This window comes from Akebia trifoliata, chromosome 9, assembly GCF_017979445.1.
Source record: "Akebia trifoliata isolate Shusen 1 chromosome 9, ASM1797944v1, whole genome shotgun sequence".
NCBI classification, from domain to species: domain Eukaryota; kingdom Viridiplantae; phylum Streptophyta; class Magnoliopsida; order Ranunculales; family Lardizabalaceae; genus Akebia; species Akebia trifoliata.
The window spans coordinates 4,487,239-4,509,964 of record NC_141383.1 but is presented as its reverse complement, the minus strand read 5'-3'; the positions used below and the strand labels follow the sequence as shown (position 1 = coordinate 4,509,964).

The following is a 22,726-nucleotide window of genomic DNA, read 5'->3' as shown; positions in this document are numbered from 1 at the left end:
GACTCAAAGAAGTGATAAGGTTCAAAACTCCTACAATTCATGCTACAATAGTGGAGAGATGTTGAAGGATGAAGGGGTATCAATGGAAACAACTTCAACCCAAAATGGTAGCTTGACTAGCTAAGGAAATCTCAACAAATTGATTGAGAAAATCTTGGATTCTAAATAGAGAATATCCCAAGATATTCTCTAAGAGCATATCTTGGATCATATCTATGGCAACAACTTCAACCCAAAATGGTAGCTTGACTAACTAAGGAAATCTCTACAAATTGATTGAAAAAGTCTTGGACTCTAAATAGAGAATATCTTGGGATATTCTCTAAGAGCATATCTTGGATCATATCTTAGATTTTATGCTACCAGCTGTATAATATTCAATGTAATTTTCTTATTTTAGTCTTTGTGTTTAAATAGAGGATGTGGTATTGTTCTTTGTAACAGTGTGAATGAAGAAATAAAAAAGAGTTTTGTCTCTAGCTGTGTTCACGAATAACTAAGGCAGTTTACTCCCTTTTTTCAAGTTTTTTATCTGCCTACACATGCCAAATAATTCAACATCTGACATTAAAAAAAAATCATTTTTTGCACCAAATTAATTACTCTTACCTGAGCAATCACCCATATGAGACTGGAAGTTTATCTTGCCCTTGATATTTCAGATTTTCCCCCAATGTTGGCAATATGCTTATTAACACATCAAGTTTCCATTGCAATGTCATTGCTAAAACCACAAATATTGTAACCTGTAGAACCAATAGAATATCATTTATACATTTACCTAAAAATATGTAACTTTTGAGAAGCAAAGCAAAACAACATGACAGGTATAGTTTCTAAATAAAGATGCCTTATGAAAAATTAAGCCCTTCAAGTGAAAATCATCTAAGGAGCCAATGAATACTTCTCATGGCTCTCTTTGGCATAGATAGGGATTAAGAAACATCTTGCAAATAACATAAAAAATTTCAAAGGAAGTGAGTAGCGTGACAATCACCAATTGTGAATTGGAGAATTCCGTGTATATCACAAGCCTAAAGAATTCATTCTACAGCAGCAGTTTGGTAAGTGATAAACCATATCTACAAAACTCACAAAAAGAAAAAAAAAATGGTCCCTCAATCCAATCAAGAACCTTAAAGGCATGTTGGGAAACTCCAAAAACCAGGTTAGTGGAGGTCAAGTGATCCAAATCTACAGTTGTGTCTAGTGGACCCTTCTGACTTCTGAGCGACAATTAGGTGCTTCTAGTGTAGAGGTACGAACTTGTCTTGGAGCTCCACCAGCCCTCACAAAATAATCTCAAACTTGAGGATTCCCCTCAAACTTTCCAAACCGATTAAAATGCTCATTAGACTCCAGCTATAGATGATCTCTCTTTTATACTCTACCCAGTTTCCCACAATTTGGTCCATTGGACCTACTTCAATTAACATTTAAGGACAACCTCATCAGCTGTGGACCACTTCCACACTATATCCAAATGCATTCCAAGGCATCTAATGTGGATATTTAAGACTCACACCAAGAAAGCTTGATGAATCCACAGTTTTTCACTCCAACTTACTTGCTTAAGGAATTAAAATCTTTCATTCAGGTTCTTCCTTTTTTCATATATAACTTGGGAGACCCACTCCCTTTGTATGTTGTATTTAACAGTCAGCACCAGTCTTTTTATAGTTATATACATGTCTACTTTTTTATTCCCTGAAAACTAAAACCTATTTTCAGTGAACCTTTGAATTAGATTTGGGAACCTCTCATTCCTTTATAACATATCTACTACTACAAAGTTCTTAAGAATCTCAACAGAAAGATCAATATGAACCTACAAAGTTATCATTCAGAATCAGTAATTTCAGGAAAAAAAAACTAATTGGACATGCTATGCTTAATGAAGTAAATGAAATAGTGATGTCGGGGACATGAGTATCATAACCAGCACTAATATAAATACTTTTTTTTTTTTTGATGAGTGTAATGTATTGATAAGTGTAATGCACTAATATAAATACTAATTGGAAATTAATAATGCAACGCATACAACTGCAATTTACCTGGGCCTTTGATGGTGCCTACTGAGACACCTTTTCGGAGCCCTTAACAGGGCCTTGTTGATTAGCCAGGTCAGCAAGGATGCCGTCCAATGACCATAAAGCAAAGGAACTAAGTGCCTCAGGAGATCTCTTGCTAATCCAGTCAACCGACGTCTTATAAGCAGCCTTAGAAACATAGCACAGAGGTATCTGTTAAGTCCAAAGAAACTATTAAGCTCCTAAACAAAAAATCATAGATGATACCAACAATAAAAAAAAAATACTCAAAGAATTATAAAATTAGTTCCCTCCATGGTATTGCTAAAACTTACAAAATCAAAGTATCTTGGTGCTTTCTCCTGAGCAGATCCAGAAGTAGATTGATTAGATAACAATTCTGGGAAATCATTGATTCATCTGGTATCTACAATATATGATTTATTTTTACAGAAGGTAGAGGAAGATTGTAACTTTGTTCTTTAACTGGTTAATACAGTGAAATTGCCACTTTCGCCGATGGGAGTAGGTCAATTCTGACGAACCGCGTATATCTTGTGTCTTGTGTGATTGTTTTTTGTGTACTTATTGATTTTATACTTCAATCTTTGATTTTGCTTTAACACAAACTAAATGAACTGATGAGTTAAATGAACAAGAAGAAAAAATACGCTAGAAAAGAAAAAGATCGATCAATAAACTCTTTTGAATACCTATGTCGACATGTAATATGCCATGTCAGATGGTCCCTATGGACACAATTAAAGCTTGAAACCTTTCTATGTTAATAGGGCCCATCAGACTTGGCTTAAGCCATGTCAACACTAATCTATCGACTTGGAATGGCGAAAATTTTCAAACTTCTTTTAAGTGATAAAATTGAAAGTACAGAAAATGAAGAATGGATAGGAAGAAGGAAGAATGTAAATTTGGGTGGGGGGAAATGGCAGGAAGTAGAAATCGGGTAGATTGATTCGGTAGGTGCACTTAATAGTGTAGGTGAATTTATTAAAGTGTGATAATTATTTAAGGTGCACTTACATCAAATGGTAGTTGCAAATGGAGCTACCATATCCACAAATTCGGTCTGGAATGACCTCTTCTTTGTTTAAGGGATTTTGACACGTTGAATAAGTCATGCTTCTTTGACTTACTCCTTGACTAAAGTCTTTTATGAAAGACTAACATGAAATGACATGACCCTCATCTTCAGCTTTCTATCTATAAAGCCTTCGTTTTTCTGACTCTCCCTCCTTTAGGCTAATTTTTTTTTTAACCTTTTATCGACTACTCTTCAATTTCTTGACAAAAACATTCAATTTTTCTTTTTAAAAATCCCAACTTGTTCTTAAGGTTTGAAGGTTTAACGAGATAGAATCTTAAGTTTAAATGCGAAAGTAAAAAAAAAATTCACCCTAGATGTTGATGTTGATGGGTTTCTAGCTAAAAGTTGAAGAGGGCATTTAAGTCATTTTACTTGTCTTCATAGAAGATTGTTATCAAGGATTATATCATCAATTTGAGAATAGGAGGATATTTCAAAAATTCAACCAAAACCTAGGGCGTATTTCTAAATTATCCTATTTCTTTACTTTATTTCACACAAGAAGTCCCTCTAAACACATAAAACTCACACAACCCAAAAAACAAGGTAAGATGGAAAAGAGAGTAATTCTTTAAGTTGAGATACTCATTGAGCTTCCCATCTGTTAGGGCCTTGCCCTCCGTCCTCTTCCCTTCAATAAACAGAAGCTCATCGCTCTCCATTTCTTCTAAAGCCATACCAAAATCCAACCATCAATCTAAAAAGGTTTGTATTTCTATCTTCTCTGTACTTTTTACATCTAAACTATAAAAAAATAATCACAAAAACTAACAGCCCATTGTTGTGTACAAAGCCAACTATATAGTCACGTCGATGGAATGCCGAAAAACTACTTGTGGCACCCCAAGAATTGTGGTTTAGCGATTCAAATCGGAGCTATTTTGGCCAATGTAGGACTCTTAATCTGAACTTTGTTTTAATTTTGTTGTTGAGACGATGAAGTTTATGATATAGGAAGTTTTATTGCATTCTGGTATTGAACCAACAATAATTTAGATTCCTCAATCTTTTTCGAGTCCCTAACCGTTTCGATGATAAATCTAGACTCAAAAATGACACACACATGGTTTCAAACACACGAAAATCTCAAAATCCGACAATATATGTTAGAAACCATACTGCGTTAAGCAAATATGACCTAGGATGTAGGAATCATCAATTCTGGAACCAAACAAAACATCTCGTCAAAATTTGTAAAATTACCAAAATATCACCAACACCAAAATACCCTAATTGTTACATTACACCTAGAAAAATATTTTTGAACACATAAAATGAAAATCTGGAACCAAATAAATTATTTTGCCAATTTCCATAAAATTTTATCAAATCACTAAAATGCTCCTTATGGGGCCCGCATTCATTTCACTTCAAAAATCTATAAATATCATAGACTAATATTTCCAATGAATTTCTCGTCAAAACGCAGTTTTTAAACATCGAAAAACGATCTCCTAAAGTAAAAGTCCTCTTTGAGGGCAAAATAATAATTTTAAACTCTAAAATTCAAAAATCTTAAATCAATAATTAAAAATCTTAATAAATATAAATTAAAATCTTGATAAATCAAATTAAAATTTTTAAATAAATAAATGAAATTAGTTAAGCCTATGAGCCCAATTCCAAGTGATGATGCATTAGTTCAAGTGTGGTTCACCTAATATTTAATTAAAGAATCCTTTATGGGAGTTTCAAAAAATTTTAAACAATTAAATAAATAAAACACTTCATGGGGTGTTTCAAAAAATCTAAAAAGATTTTACTTTTTCATAAGTCAAATAAATTGAATCCAAATAAAATTACCAAAGGCTTTATCTAAAATCACCAGAAGATAAGTTAGAGATGGATTCTATCTAAAAGAGACCTAATCTAATAAAAACATTATCAAAAAAATTCTTTAAAAAGTAAACCTTACCACAAAATCTCGCATGCCTTCAAAAATTCTAGGAAAAAGAGTAAAACCTTTCTAGAATTTTCTCCAAATCTTAAAATTGAAGCCCCAACTCAATACCCATACCCAAGCCTCAATTTTCATTCCAAAAAACATCTAGAAACCCTAAAAACACACTCAAATATAAACGAATAAATTATCATTTTAGGGTTCAAGAATAGATCTAGAAGCAGATACAAACCGAAAAAATGTGCAAGAAGAACACTTACCATCAGTCTTTGAGGGAACACATTGCTAGTAATCAATCATCAATCACATTCAAAAGTAATCACACTAACATTAGAAATTAAGATTGGACAATGTAGATTTTTGGTATTAATAATAATCTACTTTCACTAGACAGAATTGGTGCCTAACACTTTCTAATCCTGTAATCTGATCTATTCATAAATTGTAGTCATTTATCCATCTTAGAGTCGATTTTGATTCTTGCACCATAAAATTAGGTGGTGACTTTGTAAATCTCACAAAGAGATTTTTCTCAAAAAATTCTAAGCGAATTTACCCTCATGGATCGAAGAGCTTTCAAAAACTTCACTGGCTTAATTCAAATCAAAATACTATTTTTGGATACTTTCCTAAAATTGAAACTGTACTATGAATCATTTCTAGTTTGAAAGATCAACACTCTTTGGTTTGAAGTCGTCACCATTCATTTTTAAGAAATAAGTGTGAATGGCCACCTAAATAATAAATTGGAAAATTGATTTTATGTAAAGCAATGACTCTCGTATGGATAGAAAATCGATCTACCTAGAGTTTAACTAAGGGGTTTGATTAGAGAGTGTGAAAGGTGTTAAACACCCCTCTTTTTCCACCTTGGGTGGTTACCTTGAAACATAATCATTTTTTAAAGTAATTAGAAATAAAATAAAACAAGATAAATGTAAAGGGTTGTTAATTTTAGCCTAGATCATGAGGATCATCTCATTAAGAGATAAGACTTGAATCCATGTCTTTGCCTTAAGATCAAAATATTTTGAAGAGTGTTAGTTTTAATGATCATAGGCTCCTTTTTATGGAAAAAAAAGCTTAAAAATACCTTTAGCCTTAAAACACTTTGAGGTTGTGTGTGTCAAATAAGTATGGTTAAAGAAAATAAATATTTTGAAAAGGACTTCAACTTCTACCCTTTCAATCAAACTAAAGCCTAATCTATCAAGCGTAGGAGAGGGTGTTCATCACATCTTAAGAATTTTCTAAACCAAAATTAAATAAAAGGAGAGGGGGGGAATAGATAATAGAGATAGAAGGGGGAAAGGGGATTATTACTACACTTCTTTGTCCCTAACTCTACCTTTTTATTTTCTTTCTTTTCTTTTTTTTTTATGTCTTTTGAATCTTCAAAGGGAGTCTTCTTAATCTTGAATTTTTCTATAGAAAGATTGGAGTTGTGAGGTTGGTGGTATAAAGATTTTAGATTGGAAGTTAAAAGAGAAAAGGTGTAGGGATTTGAGACTGAGAGAGAAAAGATTTAGTATAGGGATTTGAGGTTGGGAGTTGAGATGATTTTAGAGCGATTGTAAGAGAAATTTTGAAGGAAGGGGGGGGGGGGGGCACTCCAAGCATGGGGTTTCTCATGGAAATGGGAAAGGGGGGGTTTATAGGGGTTTAAGGGACATTTGGGGGTAAGATGGTCCAAAATAAAAAAAATGAGAAAATATGACATGGGAGTTGAGAGAATTTTGATTGGAATTTGAAGTTTATAGAGGGTAGGTATGGTAAAAAGGATAAATGAGTTTTTGACTCATACCCATGGGGTTGGATCCAAATTGGTTCTCAAATGTATTTAACAATCCATACCTTAGGTTGTATGGTGGTTAAGTTAAAAGGGTTGTAATTGTTGATTGAAAGAATGGTTAAGGTAAGGGGTTAGATGATTTGATTTTGAAAGAGTGAAAGGCATGATAACATGTGACAAAGAGGTAAGCATACCTAGATTTTTTGTGGGTTGGGTAAATTAATTAAGGAGAAGGGGTGTGGTGTAGCATGAAGGTGACTTGTGGTGAGATTTTTGAAGAAAGTGATGTACTTAGATTATGACATGTGGTACGGTGGAGGAATAGTTTTTTAGGGTGTTAATGCGATTTTATAGATTAGATTTGGGAGGGTGAATGACGTGGTGATATATGTCAATTTTGTGAGAATGGACTTTTGTGCCTTGTTGGACTTTGACATGTGTCAATGGGCCGTAATTGAAGATTTGTAATAGTGTTGGATTTGAAATGAAGTGGGCTTTAAAATGTGACATCTGGATGGGCTTTGAATCAGGGTGGATATGGGTTTTGAAATGGCTTTGAGTGAATGGGCATGGACAATGGGTTAGATTTGCCTTAAGATTGAGGTTGAATTGAGAATGTGATTGGGAATTGGCTAAGGATTGGGAAGTTAACTTAGTAAAATTGGTTTAAGGTAAGATTTGAAAGAGGGGTTAGTTTGTTAGAAGTGATTTAGGAATGGTAAACTTAGAAGTGGATATTATAAGAGTGCATGAATACAAATGAGAATTTGAAATCAAGTTTCCTATAAAGCCCATGGCCCAATTAAAGGTTTTGGTCATTTTATCATGACAAAAAGGAATCCCTACCGAAGTGGGGTCCGTGCACAAATTGGGGTGTCCAGATAAACCCCCCCCCCCCCCCGCGCCCGTGCACAAATTGGGGTGTTTATCTCCGTGCACAAATTGGGGTGTCCAGATAAACCCCCCCCCTCTCCTTTCACACAAACCTTACTCTTTCAAATTCTTGCTTATGTGAAAATGACAACATTGCCACACATTTATGAATAGTGGTCCTAAATTATAAAAGGACAATTATGTTATTCCACAATGTTTGACACAAAATATCTAACACCACTAAAATATTAAATATTTAAAATAAAATTAAAAAAACACATAAAAATGCTCCTCACCACCTCGGTACAGTTTCTTGACACTTAAACATGAAAGGATAATTGTAATGTTCATTGGTATTATACACTTAAGGATGTTTATAACCATCAATATTGTGCCATTTGTGTATAAAAAGTGTAAAATTAAGACAAGTTCTCTAAGTTATTTTTGACAATTAGATTCTCAAGTTACAAACATTTATAAAGAGAATAAATATATTTATGGATTGAGGGGCCACCTAGTTTTTTTTTTTTTGCTAACCGAATATCCGGGCTAGCTTGCATGCACCACGACTAATCTCGGGGAGGACTACCATAACAACCCATTGCCATGGTCCCTTAGTTAATTCATGAGAAAACCCAAGAGGGGATTTGAACCCGTGACGTGCGCTTAACCCACACTTCACGTGCTCGCCCTTACCACTTAGGCAACCCAAGGGGTAAGGGACACCTAGTTATATGGACCGAATTTCGATATGACACCCTAGTAACACAATGGGGGTACCATAGGGATGTTTGAGCTTAAAATTTTATGAACTATAAAAATAAAAAAAATAATAAAAAGATGTTTTTTTAGCATAGGATTTAAGATTAAAATTTGGGAATTAAATGAAAATTCATTTTCAAACTTCTAACCAAAAAAAAAAAAATTATATATATTTTATAACATAATTAAAACATGAGCTCAACAAAGGGGCTGAAGTGTCGTTAAGACCAATGTTGAATGGTGAAGTTGAACAGATCAATAATAGCTGGTTCAAAGCGTGGTGTTGTTCTCGTTATGATGTTGGTAAAGAAGCAAAAGAGAATATTGGCACCGTGGAGAAGCTCCTCAATGATGGAAGATACTTCAGCACTACTACTACTAATGTATCAGTACCTTGATCAAAGAAATCGGGAAGAAAGTTAAAAGGGATGAGCTTTTTGATGAGTTTGTGCTTACAACCGTATCCCAAAACCCAGTCCTGACAAAGATTCAAGGTGAAATCGCAGCGAAATTGGGGATGAATCTTGAAGAAGATATTGAAGATGTAAGAGCAGGACGTTTATGTGCGAGACTGAAGAAGCGGGTCCTTGTAATCTTGGATGATGTTTGGGAGAGATTGGAATTAGCCGACTTGGGAATCTCTTTCGACGATCATGAGCACAATCGTTGCAGAGTCTTACTCACCACCAGAAGCCGAGATGTATGTAACCATATGGAAGCACACAAAATTATTGAACTTCAAGTACTATCGAAACAAGATTCATGGAATCTGTTTCGACAGAAGGCGGGTAGCGTTGTGGACTCTCCTGATTTGCAACACAGAGGTTGCTGCTGAATGTGGAGGTTTGCCGTTAGCAATTGTTACAGTTGGAAGGGCATTGCGAGGTAAGAAGCAAAAACTTTTGTGGGATGATGCATTGTGACGACTAAAGAGATCTATCTACCCAGGCATGATGTCACGAGTCTTCGCCTCAGTAAAGTTGAGCTATGATTACTTAGAAAGAGAAGAAACCAAAAAATGCTTCTTATATTGTTGTTTCTTCCCTGAAGACTTTACAATTTCTGGTTTCGATTTGATGCTGCATGTTATGGGAGATGATTTACTTGAAGATGCCTACACTTTGGAGGAAGCAAAGGCTAGATTGGAAACACAATTCGACACGCTTAAAGCTTCATGTTTGTTGGTAAAAGTCCGTGATAATGAGTATGGATTCGTAGTGATGATGCACAATGTTGTTCGCGATGTAGCCCTATCAATTGCTTCTAAAGAAAGCAATTTTGGATTCATTGTAAAAGCTGGCATGGGTTCGGTTGTCACTAATGCGTAACCAAATCATTGAGCTCCCTGATCAACCTCCTGAATGCCAACAGCTGTTGACCTTATCATTGTCAGATAATTCTTCTTTCAAGAAATTCCCTGATAGTTTTTTCAGTAGAATGACATCCCTTGTGACTCTAGATCTAATGGGTACTGGAATTTTATCATTACCACCATCATTGTCGTGCCTTGTGAACCTTCGGCTACTTCGGCTTCGATCTACTCCATTAGTAGATGTATCTCTAGTAGGAAAATTGAAGAAACTTGAAATGCTTAATCTACGTCGGACTGCGATACGAAGATTGCCGGAAGAAATGAGGGAATTGACCAATCTAAGGTCATTGTACTTGTCATACACTAGGCAACTTGAAAGTATTCCAAGAGATGTGCTCTCAAACTTGTCTCGCTTAGAGGAATTGAACATGTATCGAAGCTTTAGTGGGTGGGAGAGTATTGAAATGGGAGGTGGAAGTATGGCTAGATTAGCTGAGCTATCATCCTTGAACCGCTTGACTACTTTAGTCTTACGTGTAGACAATCTTATTTGTTTGTCCGAAGACATTCCCACCCTTTTTGAAAATTTGAAAGATTTTAGTATACATGCTTGTGAGGAAACTGAGGAATGGGATTTCGTTCAATCAGATAGGTCTATGAGCCTCACTACTACATTGGACCCAATAGCAAATTGGGTTAAAGTTTTGCTGAAAAGAACGTATAAACTTCGTCTATATCGTTGCAAAGGTCTCAAGAATTTCGTAGAACTTAATGCATGTGGATTTAACAACTTGAAGTATCTTAGAATTGCAGAATGTCATGAAATGGATTATCCTATGAGTGTTGTTCAAGGGCCTTCAGAATTTGCATTTAGTGGTTTGGAGGAATTAGTCATTGAAAAGATGGAGTTGGAGGCGATCTGGAATGGAGCACTTCCAAATGGATTCCTTGAAAAATTAAGAGTCCTAAACATAAAAAAGTGCCATAAACTAATTCATGTTATCCCTTGTGATTTTCTTTCAAGGCTACAAGATCTGGAAGAACTCTATGTCCAGGACTGTGATGAATTGAAAGAGATATTTCAGTCAGAGGGGCTTGAGGAAGGGCATGCTATGATCCCTAAATTAACAATTATGGAATTGAAGAATCTACCAAAGCTAACGACCATATGGAAAGTCCTTCAGATTCCTACTACTTCAGCCACCAGATTAAGGCAGTCTAATTCTTGTGATGTTTCTACATCTTTTCCGACACCTCTAATCTACCCAAATCTAACAGAACTAGAAATCAGTTCGTGTGACAGCCTAAATTACCTCTTCCCAGTGAAACTAGCTCGAGGTCTCGTGCAACTACAAGTGCTTAAAGTATATGACTGTGATGAGATGGAGGAGATTATTGTAGATGAGGAGGAGGTAGACGAAGAGGAGGACAAGAAGATGCTCCCTCAATTGCGTGTTCTAGCACTACAAGGACTACCAAAGCTTTCGAGTTTCTACAAACGGAGGTTACTTTTTGATTGGCCTTCCTTGCAATATCTATGTGTGGTGAAGTGTCTGAATTTGAAGAGACTCCCTTTAGGTCTCCAGAGCGCCCCCGGATTAATTGAAATTCAAGGGGAGAATATTGAATGGTTTGAAGGTTTCGAATGGGAAGATCAAAGCATCAAGTCACGCCTACAATCCCTGTTCCAGCAGGTAAACTCTTAATTCCTCTACTCTACTCCTTCATGGTTCGAACACATTGAAACCACACATATCTCACGAAATCAGAGAATCCGAATTTAAATATATTCATTTGTTTCCAGAATTATTCCTTACACCTGCAGAAATAAAATAAAAAATTTAGTGCAAAATAGTCTGATTATGAGTAAAAGAGACTAAAGAAGAGAATATTTAATTTGTTGCACCATTTGGTGCATAAATAAGAAAACACTTTCTTTAAAATTTGGAATGAAATTTTAAAAAAGAAAATGCCCTTGTCTCAATTTTATAAATATTTTGTTGCACCTCTTGATTTATAAATATTGAAATTTCTTTAGCAGGCGTAAGATGTTTTTTCTACAACGAGGTTCGTGGATTGAAAGAACTCACATATAATATTTGGCTAATTTTATTTTATTTCTATAAAAATGAGTAGAATTTAGATTAATGTATAGCAAGAGTAATTTTGAATGAAGTTGGTCATCGTTTATGTATAGGTGGTTGGGTAAGGAGGTGAGCAGTAGTCTCATCTTCTTTTTTCCCTGTTATTTTTGTTCACTCCGTCAATGCTTGATCAACTTTTAACAATGCTGGACTGCTTCCCTCAGCCAAGGATAAATGGATTCTTTGCACACGAAAAAGAAAAGGAAAGATATACGTATTCTTTACTCTGCATGCCTTTTTGTGTTAGGCTAGGCTTTCATCGCTTTGACAATCAATTTGGATGAGACTCTCATGCATGAAACACATTGCATTTGTTGATTTCCCAAACTAGCAGATTTGTTTTCGATTGTGCAGAGCTAGGGCTTCAGTAAGTTTCAAAGCATTGCAAGAACTTCCTCCACACTTGAAAGAGGTGATATATATGTACAAGAAAGAAGGCCTTATGAGACCTGCGATCATTTTCTTCCCTCAATCAGTCTTCTTTGGCCAATCAAAGGTACTCAGTAATTAATGCCCATTTTCTTGTTTGGATTTTATTATGTAACCGTTTGTGTTTTACAATAATATATTGGCTCCTATTGTACAAAACATTAAAAACCCCTGCTATTGTTTAATTGGTGGTTCTATGACCTGATAGTGCAGAATGAAAATCTTAAAAATGTCGCAATGCCCCAACATCATGTACATGTTTATTTCAAGTAGTGTCTTACCTTTTCTTCTTGCAGGTTAGTTTTAATTGAATTACTTTTCTCCTTTTTTGTTGTTAGTTAAACACGTGGTCCGGTTAAAATTTGACGCGAACACAATCAATGGAGCGGTAAATTGGAGTCTTTAACCTTTCCGTCATCAAGGTGGAAGGCCATTGCCGACTAGCTTGCAGAAACAGTTTCCTTGCTCTCCAGCATTATCCTTCTTGTCCCTGGTTTGACCATTATCCGGTGCACAAAAAATATTGCGGAGTACGAAGTTCTAATTCTTGGTCTTGAACTCGCATCATAAATGAATGACTAAAGCTAGCTCATCAAGTCGTTTCACTCAAGCAAACTTTGATTATGGGAAAGCACATATGCAAACTTGAATGCCACTTGTTATTGTTATAACTCAGTACTTCGATTCATGAGTTGTCACATGATGTAAATATTATCGATAGAGAATGGGGTATTTGCAATCACTTGCTTTGGTTCTTCATTGTTGGAGTAAGGTGATGAATGAGATCAACTCTCACAATCAGTGGGACAATATTATAATTTTTCCAAGCTGAATAATTTTTGGATGATAATTTCTTGGACACCACCATAGCTGTGATCTAAGAAATGGTAGTAATGTTGAGAGGTGGTGATGAAGACGATGCCGTGGATGAAACGTTGTGAAGAAAACGAATTACCACTTACAATGTGGTATGCTCTAATACCATTAAGAATTGAAATATAGAATGTGGAGAGATTCTTATGATATTGTACTGTTTACACCATGTTTACAACAGAAGAAGGGAAACAAACAACAAAGAGCCCCTCAAAACAGAAAGAGGTGTTGGTTCATATTGGCTATCCTTTACCTTTCTTTATCAATAAATATAGATGGTTATTTAGCAATCGGATCTCTTTAAAATTATTTCATAAAACTCGATGGTTCACTAACCATTGCAAAATGTGGTTAGATTTAATAAAACCATCGGTTTGATCCGATTTCTAAACACTTTTTGGGATATTGTTACAAAAATCTTTGAATTTTTTCAAAAATTCACCATACAAGGGATTAGTTGATTAAATCAGTGAAATATTTCGCTATACCATCATCTTCAACCTTCATTCTTCTACTTCTCAAATCTCCTTAAACATTATTTTTATGGGAAAATAGCTCATAAAATGTTGATTTTCTTAATTAATTATATGACAATGTTTGAGATCGCTGGTTGGTCAAACGTATCACGTTTCAGGCTTCTTTATATATTTGAATATAAAGATGCCCATTGCCTACAAACCCTTTCGGAAATGTTTGAAGCTGCATATTTTGATGCAACACATTTTCTTGCCACCCAACTTTCTATTCCTACGGAAGATAATATATTCATGTTAATAAACATGCCCTGTTTATTGTTATGCTTTACAAATAAAGATATTTACGAAAACAAGACCAACTTTTGACAAATTTACAATTCCAGCTGAGGTTCATTTTAATTATCAAAACGTGAACGGCAACGATATCGGAGGTTTGAAAGTTACAATTTAGCAGCTTTAAAGTGACAATCTTACAGGTATGAAGTGACTATATTGTAGGTTTCACTAATTTTAGCGAGTTCGTCACTATAGAAACCAGCGAGATTTCGCACTTTCATGTTTTGGTAATTAAAATGAACAGTTAGCTGGAATCATAAATTTTTTAAATTCGGCTTATAAAATGGTAATTTACCCGGGCTTGATAGGACTGGTTCAATATCATCAGATACTAAAATTGGCAACTAGAGAGAAAAGTGTTAATAGTTTTGATACCATGGCCTTGCTTGGTATGCTGCAAATCATTTGCAAACGCAATTAGTTTTTTAAAATTAATTTTATTGGTGCTTGGTTACATAATGCAAATGATTTTCATTGCAAAAAAAATTGCATGATCACCTAAATTCTTAAGAAATTTCAGCAAATGATTTGCGGCACAAATTGTATCGAAAATCATTTGCAAAATTATTTGACTCCAACCTATGCATATCGAAATGACTAAAATACTAGTTATCAAAAAAATTAATCAAATTATAAAAATGCCCTCAGTACTTGATACAACAAATATGCTCATACATTTATGAAAATACCCTTCCTAAGATACATTAAATTTCATATTGAAATTATAAAATATCCCTCATCAAAGAAAATTACAAAAATACCTTCATCAATTTTATTACAAAAATATCTCTCATCAGTGGTATTTTGGAAGGTTATATACATGTTATTGTAACTAATACTAAAGGTATTTTTATAATTTGAACAGTTTTTTTATGATGGGTATTTTTTATTATTCCAATATATATGTTACTATATATTTTGATAGGGCATTTTTGTAAATTCATCTTTTGATGTAGCAAGTATTGAGGGTATATTTGTAATTTGAATTATTTCTTTGATGAGGTTGAATAAATTAAAATTGTCTCCACACTTTATTTTAACAAGAAATCACAACAAAATTTTTTATTACAATTACCAAACAATCACAAAAAATATTTGGAAGAAGTTTTCCAATGGTTACCAAGCATTAGTAAATCTTTCATCGTAAACTATATGCATTGCGAAACATTTGCAGTGATGTGAATTGTACCAAGCAGGGCTTATAATGCAAATGTGTAAACAAATATTTGTTGGGAATGGCATTCTTTGGTAAGCTGATGAACCAATGGCTCCAAAGCGCAATGAGGGAAGGCATAAAATGTCGGACAATCTATTGATTTCAATAAACATTGGGCAATTAAGCATGTCAAATCGTTTTTCATAGTTTTTTTTATAATATAAATTATGAGTTCTTTTATGATTACTTATAAAATGAAGAAAAATGTTGAACTGGCTTCCTACAACATTGCGTTCATCTGCAGTTGTGCAAGGAACCATAGATGTTTTTCACTCATATCTCGACCTAGGCTCCTCCCTGAACCCTCAACCCAACCATCAGGTTAGAACTTATTAACTCAAGCTCAACCCAAGATTGAGCTTCTAAAATCAGGTTGAGCTCGGGTTAGCCCAAGTTAGGTATTTTTGGATCGGTTGGGCTCATTGAGCAAGTCTAATTCATTTTGAGCGACACATAAATTTTATTTTATATTTTAAAATATAAATACAATATAAAAAAAATAAAATCACTAGTAAATAAATTTGCATACGACCTCCATATCTATTAATTTTTTTATTATAATTTATTTATTTTTTAATTATAAAAATATATTTAGGAAAAGAAAATTAATATTTTTTAAAAATAAATAAATAAAAATATTTACATGTAAATATATAGCATTAGGTTCGGGTTGAGTCGGGTTGCTCGGAGCCTCAACTCGAATTCAATTCAGGTTGAGATTTCCTAGCCCAAGCTCATATCATTTTTCATATAACCCAATCCAAGCTCACCCATGAATCCACTACAACAAATATAGCAATTAGGAACAATTTATAACGGTTCCTCAACCAATATGAAACGGCTTGTAGACCGTCTCTAATCGAGGCATCGTTAATGAATTTAAATGGTTGGAAGTCGTTCTAGATCTCATAATTTGGAACGGTTAACAATAATTCCAAAACTCAGATGTTGGAACAGCTTAAAACCATTCCAAATCTATATATATATATATATATATATATATATATATATATATAATAAATAAAAAATCTTAGACATCGATTTAAAATCCGATGTCTATAAGAGTGATGTCCTAAGTCCGAGACTTTAGGCATCAGTTACAAACCGATATCTAAACTTTAAAAAAAAATTTAATTTTTTCTTTTTACGCACCTATTACCCTTGGTCAAAATAGACCCAAATAGAAAACATTGAGGTTCTCTATCACATTAATTTATACACAAAAAGAGTTACAATGAGTCATAGGTACAAAATTCAATTCATGTGGCCTCAAAGCTCCCTGAACAATCTCTTGAACTCCTTTATTGTGACGGCAAACATCCAATAGCTCTTCAACTGGAATTGTTAGAGCAGAAATATCGCCCCCTGTTGCCGCCTTGGATAAGGCTTGCAGAAATCTTGATTGCTCCACCTCAAGAGACGGATCTAAGTTCACGTAGAAGGAACTTGTAGTAAGGAATTACAAGTTGTAGAAATACACAAAAATAATGCTTAAGTACATAAATGCTACTGCATCAAAAAAAAAAATTCCTAATGGCTAAAGTAACTGACAGTAATGTATAACATGTTCCGCATATGATGTTTTACATTCTAAAAACTTCATTCACATATGACATAACATAGATAACAACCTTTGGTTTCCAATCAGTTGGTTCTGGGATGTGGGCCAAAACACCTGATTACTACCAAATTTATATGTGAGGGGGGTCAAACTAGCATGATGTGAGTGTATGGGGATGAAGTTTGTAGCTGGTGTTATAATGTTCACTTGGACTTGGTTTTGGTGTATACTGTATGCTAGTTTTATGCTAGATCACACCAAATGTTATTTCTGAAATTTTTTTGTATGTAAATAACCCTGTTTTCGTAAACTGGTGCCTTATATATATTACAAAGCAAGAGTTCCCACATTTGAGAAAAAAAGACTATTAGAATAGTCTAGGAATCAGTCCAAAATAACTATTAATTAATTCTGGCATCCAATACCTAAAGAATGTGTGCAATGCAAGCACAAGGTAAAAGAAAGTGCACCAATAAACAATACATGTGAAACAGAACCCTAATGCCCCCCAACTCAATTCTTTATGCGTATTATATACATATTCAACACGAGTGGTAAAACCCATCCACTCTAAGAAACAAAAGTGTGGTGATTTTATATCACCAAATGTAATACTTCCCACCATTGACTCATATAAGGTGGGCTCCTACAACGTCAATAGTGTATATTCACACGCCCAGCTCTCAAGGGAAGGAAACCTAATAACATTTGCAATAACTGAATAAATGACTTCAAATAGAATAGAGTGGGAACAACAGGACTGACAGCCAAGCCCATATGTAGAATACTTCTTCAACTCTTTTTCCTTAAAAATTGATAGGACTATAAGTTAGGATGAGAGCTGGGACATCCCTTCCCATCATGGACTCGTAAAATGTGGGGAATTACACCATCAACAATAAACAACCACATACCAATTGCTGGAGGAAATAGGTGTGCTTGGGATTTGGTTTTGAGGCTCACTTCCCACTGCTTAATGCTCAAAAACATATTTGGCACTCAGAATAACATTTAGTAACCTTTCTGATTCTCACTTCCCAAAAAAAGAGAAAAGCCAAAATGGGTAGAAATAATGCTCTCTCATCCATGATTATTCTCACCTCTATCTCTGGATGGTTATTCTCACATCCCTCTCTCTCTCTCTCTCTCTCTCTCTCTCTTTAATAATGCTAGTCATACACAATCTACTGTGCGGAATTTTTTTTCTTCAAAACGATCAACCCCGCTTGTAAACACTAAAATGGAGTTTCTGAGCATGGTTACCAAACAACCAAGTTTGCAATCGTAATTCCACCAAAAATGGATGCAATGGAGGTGCTCCTATGGAATCACTTTCGCTAGATGCACCACAACCCCAAATAGAGGCCATAGGGAACCTAACCACACTTAGATTACACATTTGTAATAAGATACAATCCAAGATTAGAGATGAATGACAACCCCACAGGAAAGATCCACAAACATGAGAAATGAAAATGTGTAATCACCATCGTCAAAGCATGCCAAGTGTAATAAGACACCTAAGTGTATTGAGTATCACATCCAATACATTGATACTCTGCTCTAATGTTTAGTATTGTCTTTGACCTTCAAATCCCCCCAAATATAATGGAACTTCTAAATCTTGCAAAGTTGCTCGTTGTAAAGTTTGTTACAACACACTGTTTGTACATTACTACAAATAAGAAATTGTTCGGAGTTCAGAAATACGCTATCCCTGTAGAAATCATCATCAAGTCTTAAACGTAAAATTTGTAATCTCAACTCCCAAAATTAAGTATCATATAAGACTCATAAATACTAACACCAAAACGATAAAATAACGTAAAGGACAACATATACCTTGGAGTACCCAAAAACGCATATTTTCAAACGAGGAGCCGGGTTTCCATCCAATAGTGTATTTTCCAACTTCAAGTCATGGTGACATCTGTGCATCTCACTGCTTCCCAGTCCAGTGAGTCCATTCTGTCACTACTTCATTCTTTTTTTGGACTTTTGCGGAACACCGCATTTGAATCACACAATGTTCCATATGAGGCCAAGAGGCATATTCAGTTGCAAATATAGGATTTAGAGCAATCAAAATAGAAATGATGAAACAGAGGAGAAAACATGTCAAATTTCAAAGTTATGAAACACACCTGTACAGTTTTTCCCAAATAATCCCCTCGTCTCTCCTTGTCGATAACAAACTGTTATACATCAAGAAAAAGAGTTAGTATGTTGAAGATTTAGTTCCACATTACCTACAAGTTTTGAGAAAAAAGAGGAAGAAAAGCAATACATGTTTGCACTTTAATACTCCATGTCTGTCAACTGCATTGATGTCCTTGGAAGTAGCACCATTTCTAGCATCTTGCACTGCTCCATTGTCAATGATTCGGGGAATTCAACTGTGAAGTGGATATTGAGCTTCCCCTTCATGAAGGGCCTCTGATACATCAGCATTCCCTCGTCATCAATTGCCTTGAATTGATCTGTTGTACAAATAATAACGTCAACCCCATAAATTAATACCAGTATCCGTCATCAAGGAAAACTATTATTACAAATATATAAAGAAAACATTCATGAAATAAAATAGGGAAAGAAAAAAATAAATGGAAGCATCATGAATCCTACCTCAAGTGCTTTTGCATAAGAATTTATAAAAGGCTATGACTTGCCCACTATTGTGCGTGCATGCTGTATCAAGTACTGACTTATCTCACTGCATTTTTTTTTTAAACTTATTCTTTAAGTTACTAACCTTATGGCCTAACCGAGGATTTTGGTGGAAATTCAAACTAATTCATATAATAAAAGTAAAGGAGAAACAATAGCCTAGCTATTTGTTTTCTGTTTTTTCCATTTCATTAAAACCCAGCACGCATACCTATTGTCCCACTTGCCATTTGCCTTTCCCTCTTGCTTATGCCACCTCTTACATGTCCTCGCACCTTTTGCACAAAAGCACAGCTGCTGCTTCCATTCCTTTGACGTGTTTTTTCAGATGTGCTTGCCATCTGCTGTCAATGTAGCAAGCCAAAATAGCCATTGCCACTTCTCACTACCCACAGTAGCACACACATATGCTCAGCCCATATTACGACCACCTTCTTTCACATGCAATAGTAGCCAGTTGTTGCCATTTCATGTCCACAATAGCAAATGCCATTATTTTTTTTCCCCGATCATGCCATATGGCTGTTCACAGCAACCCCATCTCACACCCTTACTTTGATGCCAGCACACACATGGAGAACATGGAGGCATCCAAGCAATAGCAGCTTGAATGCCTACAATAGAATACAAACTATGTATCTAACTGATTGCAGAATTTAAAAAACAAAAAGCCGTGATGTTATTCTGATGAAATAAATAGACATGAAATTTAGAATGGTATTAGTTCTCAAGGAAGTAAAATATTGAAAGCTGGTTCTTTGGCTCTACCTGAAATCAATGGACATGTGTCGCTCATCACACATCAAGTAAGATCCAATAATAAATGGAGCATCTCTTGGATATAGTCATGTATGTCCCTTAATTGCATTGACCAGACAATCCTAATTGCTATGTGTTTTGCTTTCGAACAGTTGGAAATGAAAATATTTACAACTGCTAAAACATGTTCATGAATCAAATATAGTTATTAACAACACTTTTGGGACCATAGCCATATCGACGTGGTAACCAGCCAATAAAACCCTGATTGACAAGGGCATACATACGTACACTGAGTGTTGCATACAGAGCACAGACACCCATATTCATCATGAAATTTGAGAGTCCATCATAGTAAACTTTAAATAAAATAAAATTATGGAACCACCGAAGATTCTTATTTTTACCTTATATTCATTCAAAATTTCATCAGCAGATATGATTTTCTCAACGTTTTTGCCTTCCCTACGAATGCCGATGATGCCATAATCTTTGCATATAGTCTGAACCTGTAAAAATTATAAAGGACTATTTGATAAGTAATATTTTCCAGCTACCCCTAAAGGTCCTAAATAAAGAGAATTTTGTTTTTCTTATTGAAAGAGAAAGGAAGACATTCTCAAACACCATTTTAGGATAAAATTATCTCCTTGAGTTGGTCATAGATAGAGTCCTACATCCCAGGTCTGCTGATTGGTTCATTTTAGTGTCCTAAGAAATTAGTGTGTTCATGGAAGAACACATTGGAAAGCACACATACCCAATCCAAATTCAAATTAGTGTGTTCAATACATCTTAAGTCTAAGTGAATGGATTCCCTGCTCCTTCATTGTTCATACACATTGAAAGCACACATACCCAATCCAAATTCCAAATTTAAATATATTCATTTATTTCCTGAATTATTTTGAAAAGTAAACATAGTAGCTATTTGCATAGACTTGTCTATTTATATTGTCCTTTAGCAAAGCTTCTCCCACCATAGGTCTGTTTTTCTCCCTATAGAGTTGTCGTCATGGACAATCATGAAATCTCACCAATAGCATTTAAAGATATAAATTATCAAAAACTTTTGTAACCAAAAACAAACATTCAGTCTAAATTTCAACAAAAAGAAAGAAAGAAACAAAGAGTATGACACTGAAATTGCTTTGAAAACTTTTGTTGAACCACCTCCCTCTCTCACAACTAGATATAAAACCACACAACCCACACTTGCTAAAATAAATCAAAAAAAAAAAAAGAAAAAAAAGAAATGGTGACGTTCTCTTCAAAATGAGATATTGGCATTTAAATATCAAAGACTTTGCTACAATCAGGGTCAACAAGTTCCCAAGCTCGAGGCTTGGCCTCTTTACTTTCACCACTTTCCATTCTCTTCAAAGAACTTTTTCGCCCACTGAATGAAATTTTTTGTAAAATTTATGTCTCATTTAGAATAAAACAACTAGAAATGTTTGATTTTCAGATATAAACCACAAAAGATAGAGAATAAAAGGCAGAATGCTTGAAATTAGGATCATACATCGAAAATCGATAGGAATTCTTCAAAGAGTTTGAATTTTGTAAAAAAAAGTAATGAATTCTGCTTAGATTGGGCTTTCCACTGCCAATGATCGAGCAAGAACAACAACTGAAACTCGAAATTCTATCGAAAATATTTAAAAATTTAAAAAAAATAAAAAACTATATGAAAGATTTTCACAATTAGATAACCGTACCTTGAAGATTTGTAAAAATCCTCAAATAAAACTTTGAAATCTCAAAAGGAAACCAATTTGAGAAAAGCTCTGCAACGAAACCCTAGAAAAAGTTCCCTCTACACTCATGCACTGAGGCTGGTCGAGATGAAGATGGAGCATCGTAGGGTAAGAGGATATGAGAAATAGAAGAACACTTGATCTAAATCGAAAATAGAGTTTCATTAGGGTTTGAAAAACAGATATTAGATGTGAGAAGTTGAAGATCCCTTAATGGAAATCAAAGATGGAGCTTCGTTAGAGTGCGAGAAATAAGAGCCATATGTGGGAAGTCGATCAACACTTGATGGAAATAAAGGACGGAGCTTCGTTAAGGTATCCGTGTCACTGTTCATTCTAGTTCGCATGTGAGATCTAAAGGTTTCTCCGGGGTTGGTGATCTAAACTCGATACTAAGAAACGGTCTTCAATGGAGAAACGGCTTTATATCGTTTTCGATTTAAAACGGCTAAAATCCATCTCACACGACTGTTCCTAATTCGTTTGTTTTCTTGTAGTGATTGGGTTGAGCCCGAATTTCTCTCTTCTATGCATCCACTATTGAACTCAATGGTTTCAATATAAATGGAATGATGAATTCAAAGAACTCGAAACAAATTGTTGAGTTATGACTTCTATTCTTGATTGGTGACTTTGACCTATGTTGTGGACAAACACTGGCGGTCAAGCTCTCCACTAAGCTCACAACAGTTGTAGAGGCAATGTCCCTGGGCCAAAATGTAATGAAC

At 34.8% G+C, this 22,726-nt stretch overlaps 3 protein-coding genes across 12 annotated transcripts; 2 read left to right on the top strand and 1 right to left on the bottom strand.

Annotated features, from left to right (window-relative positions):
- The first annotated feature begins 8,702 nt into the window (after window positions 1-8,702).
- On the top strand, window positions 8,703-9,300 carry LOC147394153 (putative disease resistance protein At1g61310). The gene is made up of 2 exons (XM_086454572.1): window positions 8,703-8,764; window positions 8,856-9,300. The coding sequence occupies exons 1-2, from the start codon at window positions 8,703-8,705 to the stop codon at window positions 9,298-9,300; spliced, it is 507 nt and encodes a 168-aa protein (XP_086310698.1).
- LOC147394152 (putative disease resistance protein At4g27220) lies at window positions 8,851-13,133 on the top strand. Its single transcript, XM_086454459.1, has 3 exons — window positions 8,851-11,471; window positions 12,276-12,417; window positions 12,689-13,133. Exons 1-2 carry the CDS (start codon window positions 9,786-9,788, stop codon window positions 12,279-12,281), a joined length of 1,692 nt encoding a protein of 563 aa, XP_086310585.1. The 5' UTR covers window positions 8,851-9,785; the 3' UTR covers window positions 12,282-12,417; window positions 12,689-13,133.
- Window positions 13,134-16,383: 3,250 nt separating this feature from the next.
- Window positions 16,384-22,726, bottom strand: LOC147394151 (dnaJ protein homolog). 10 transcript variants are annotated; one of them, XR_015181720.1, is made up of 7 exons: window positions 21,960-22,717; window positions 20,646-20,747; window positions 19,691-20,093; window positions 19,438-19,525; window positions 19,100-19,292; window positions 18,655-19,007; window positions 16,384-16,676 (listed from the first exon to the last, which is right to left on the bottom strand). XR_015181720.1 is itself a non-coding variant. In XM_086454630.1 (6 exons), the coding sequence occupies exons 3-4, from the start codon at window positions 19,818-19,820 to the stop codon at window positions 19,111-19,113; spliced, it is 312 nt and encodes a 103-aa protein (XP_086310756.1). In that variant the 5' UTR covers window positions 19,821-19,823; window positions 20,646-20,747; window positions 21,960-22,726; the 3' UTR covers window positions 16,384-16,676; window positions 18,655-19,007; window positions 19,100-19,110. The 10 variants fall into 10 exon arrangements, 5 of the variants coding, with proteins under 5 accessions (XP_086310756.1, XP_086310757.1, XP_086310754.1 ...); XR_015181719.1 differs by having other exon boundaries at window positions 19,100-19,525; window positions 21,960-22,718; XR_015181718.1 differs by having other exon boundaries at window positions 19,438-20,093.

Bases quoted from the DNA above. Each gene is read 5' to 3' on its own strand.
- LOC147394153 (XM_086454572.1), top strand. From the start codon at position 8,703: ATGGTGAAGTTGAACAGATCAATAATAGCTGGTTCAAAGCGTGGTGTT. The intron at 8,765-8,855 runs GTTGGTAAAGAA...CTAATGTATCAG, and splicing joins GGTGTTGTTCTCGTTATGAT to TACCTTGATCAAAGAAATCG.
- LOC147394151 (XM_086454630.1), bottom strand. From the start codon at position 19,820: ATGGCAAGCACATCTGAAAAAACACGTCAAAGGAATGGAAGCAGCAGC. The intron at 19,293-19,690 runs GTATGCGTGCTG...TTTGTACAACAG, and splicing joins AATGGCAAGTGGGACAATAG to ATCAATTCAAGGCAATTGAT.
- LOC147394152 (XM_086454459.1), top strand. From the start codon at position 9,786: ATGCGTAACCAAATCATTGAGCTCCCTGATCAACCTCCTGAATGCCAA.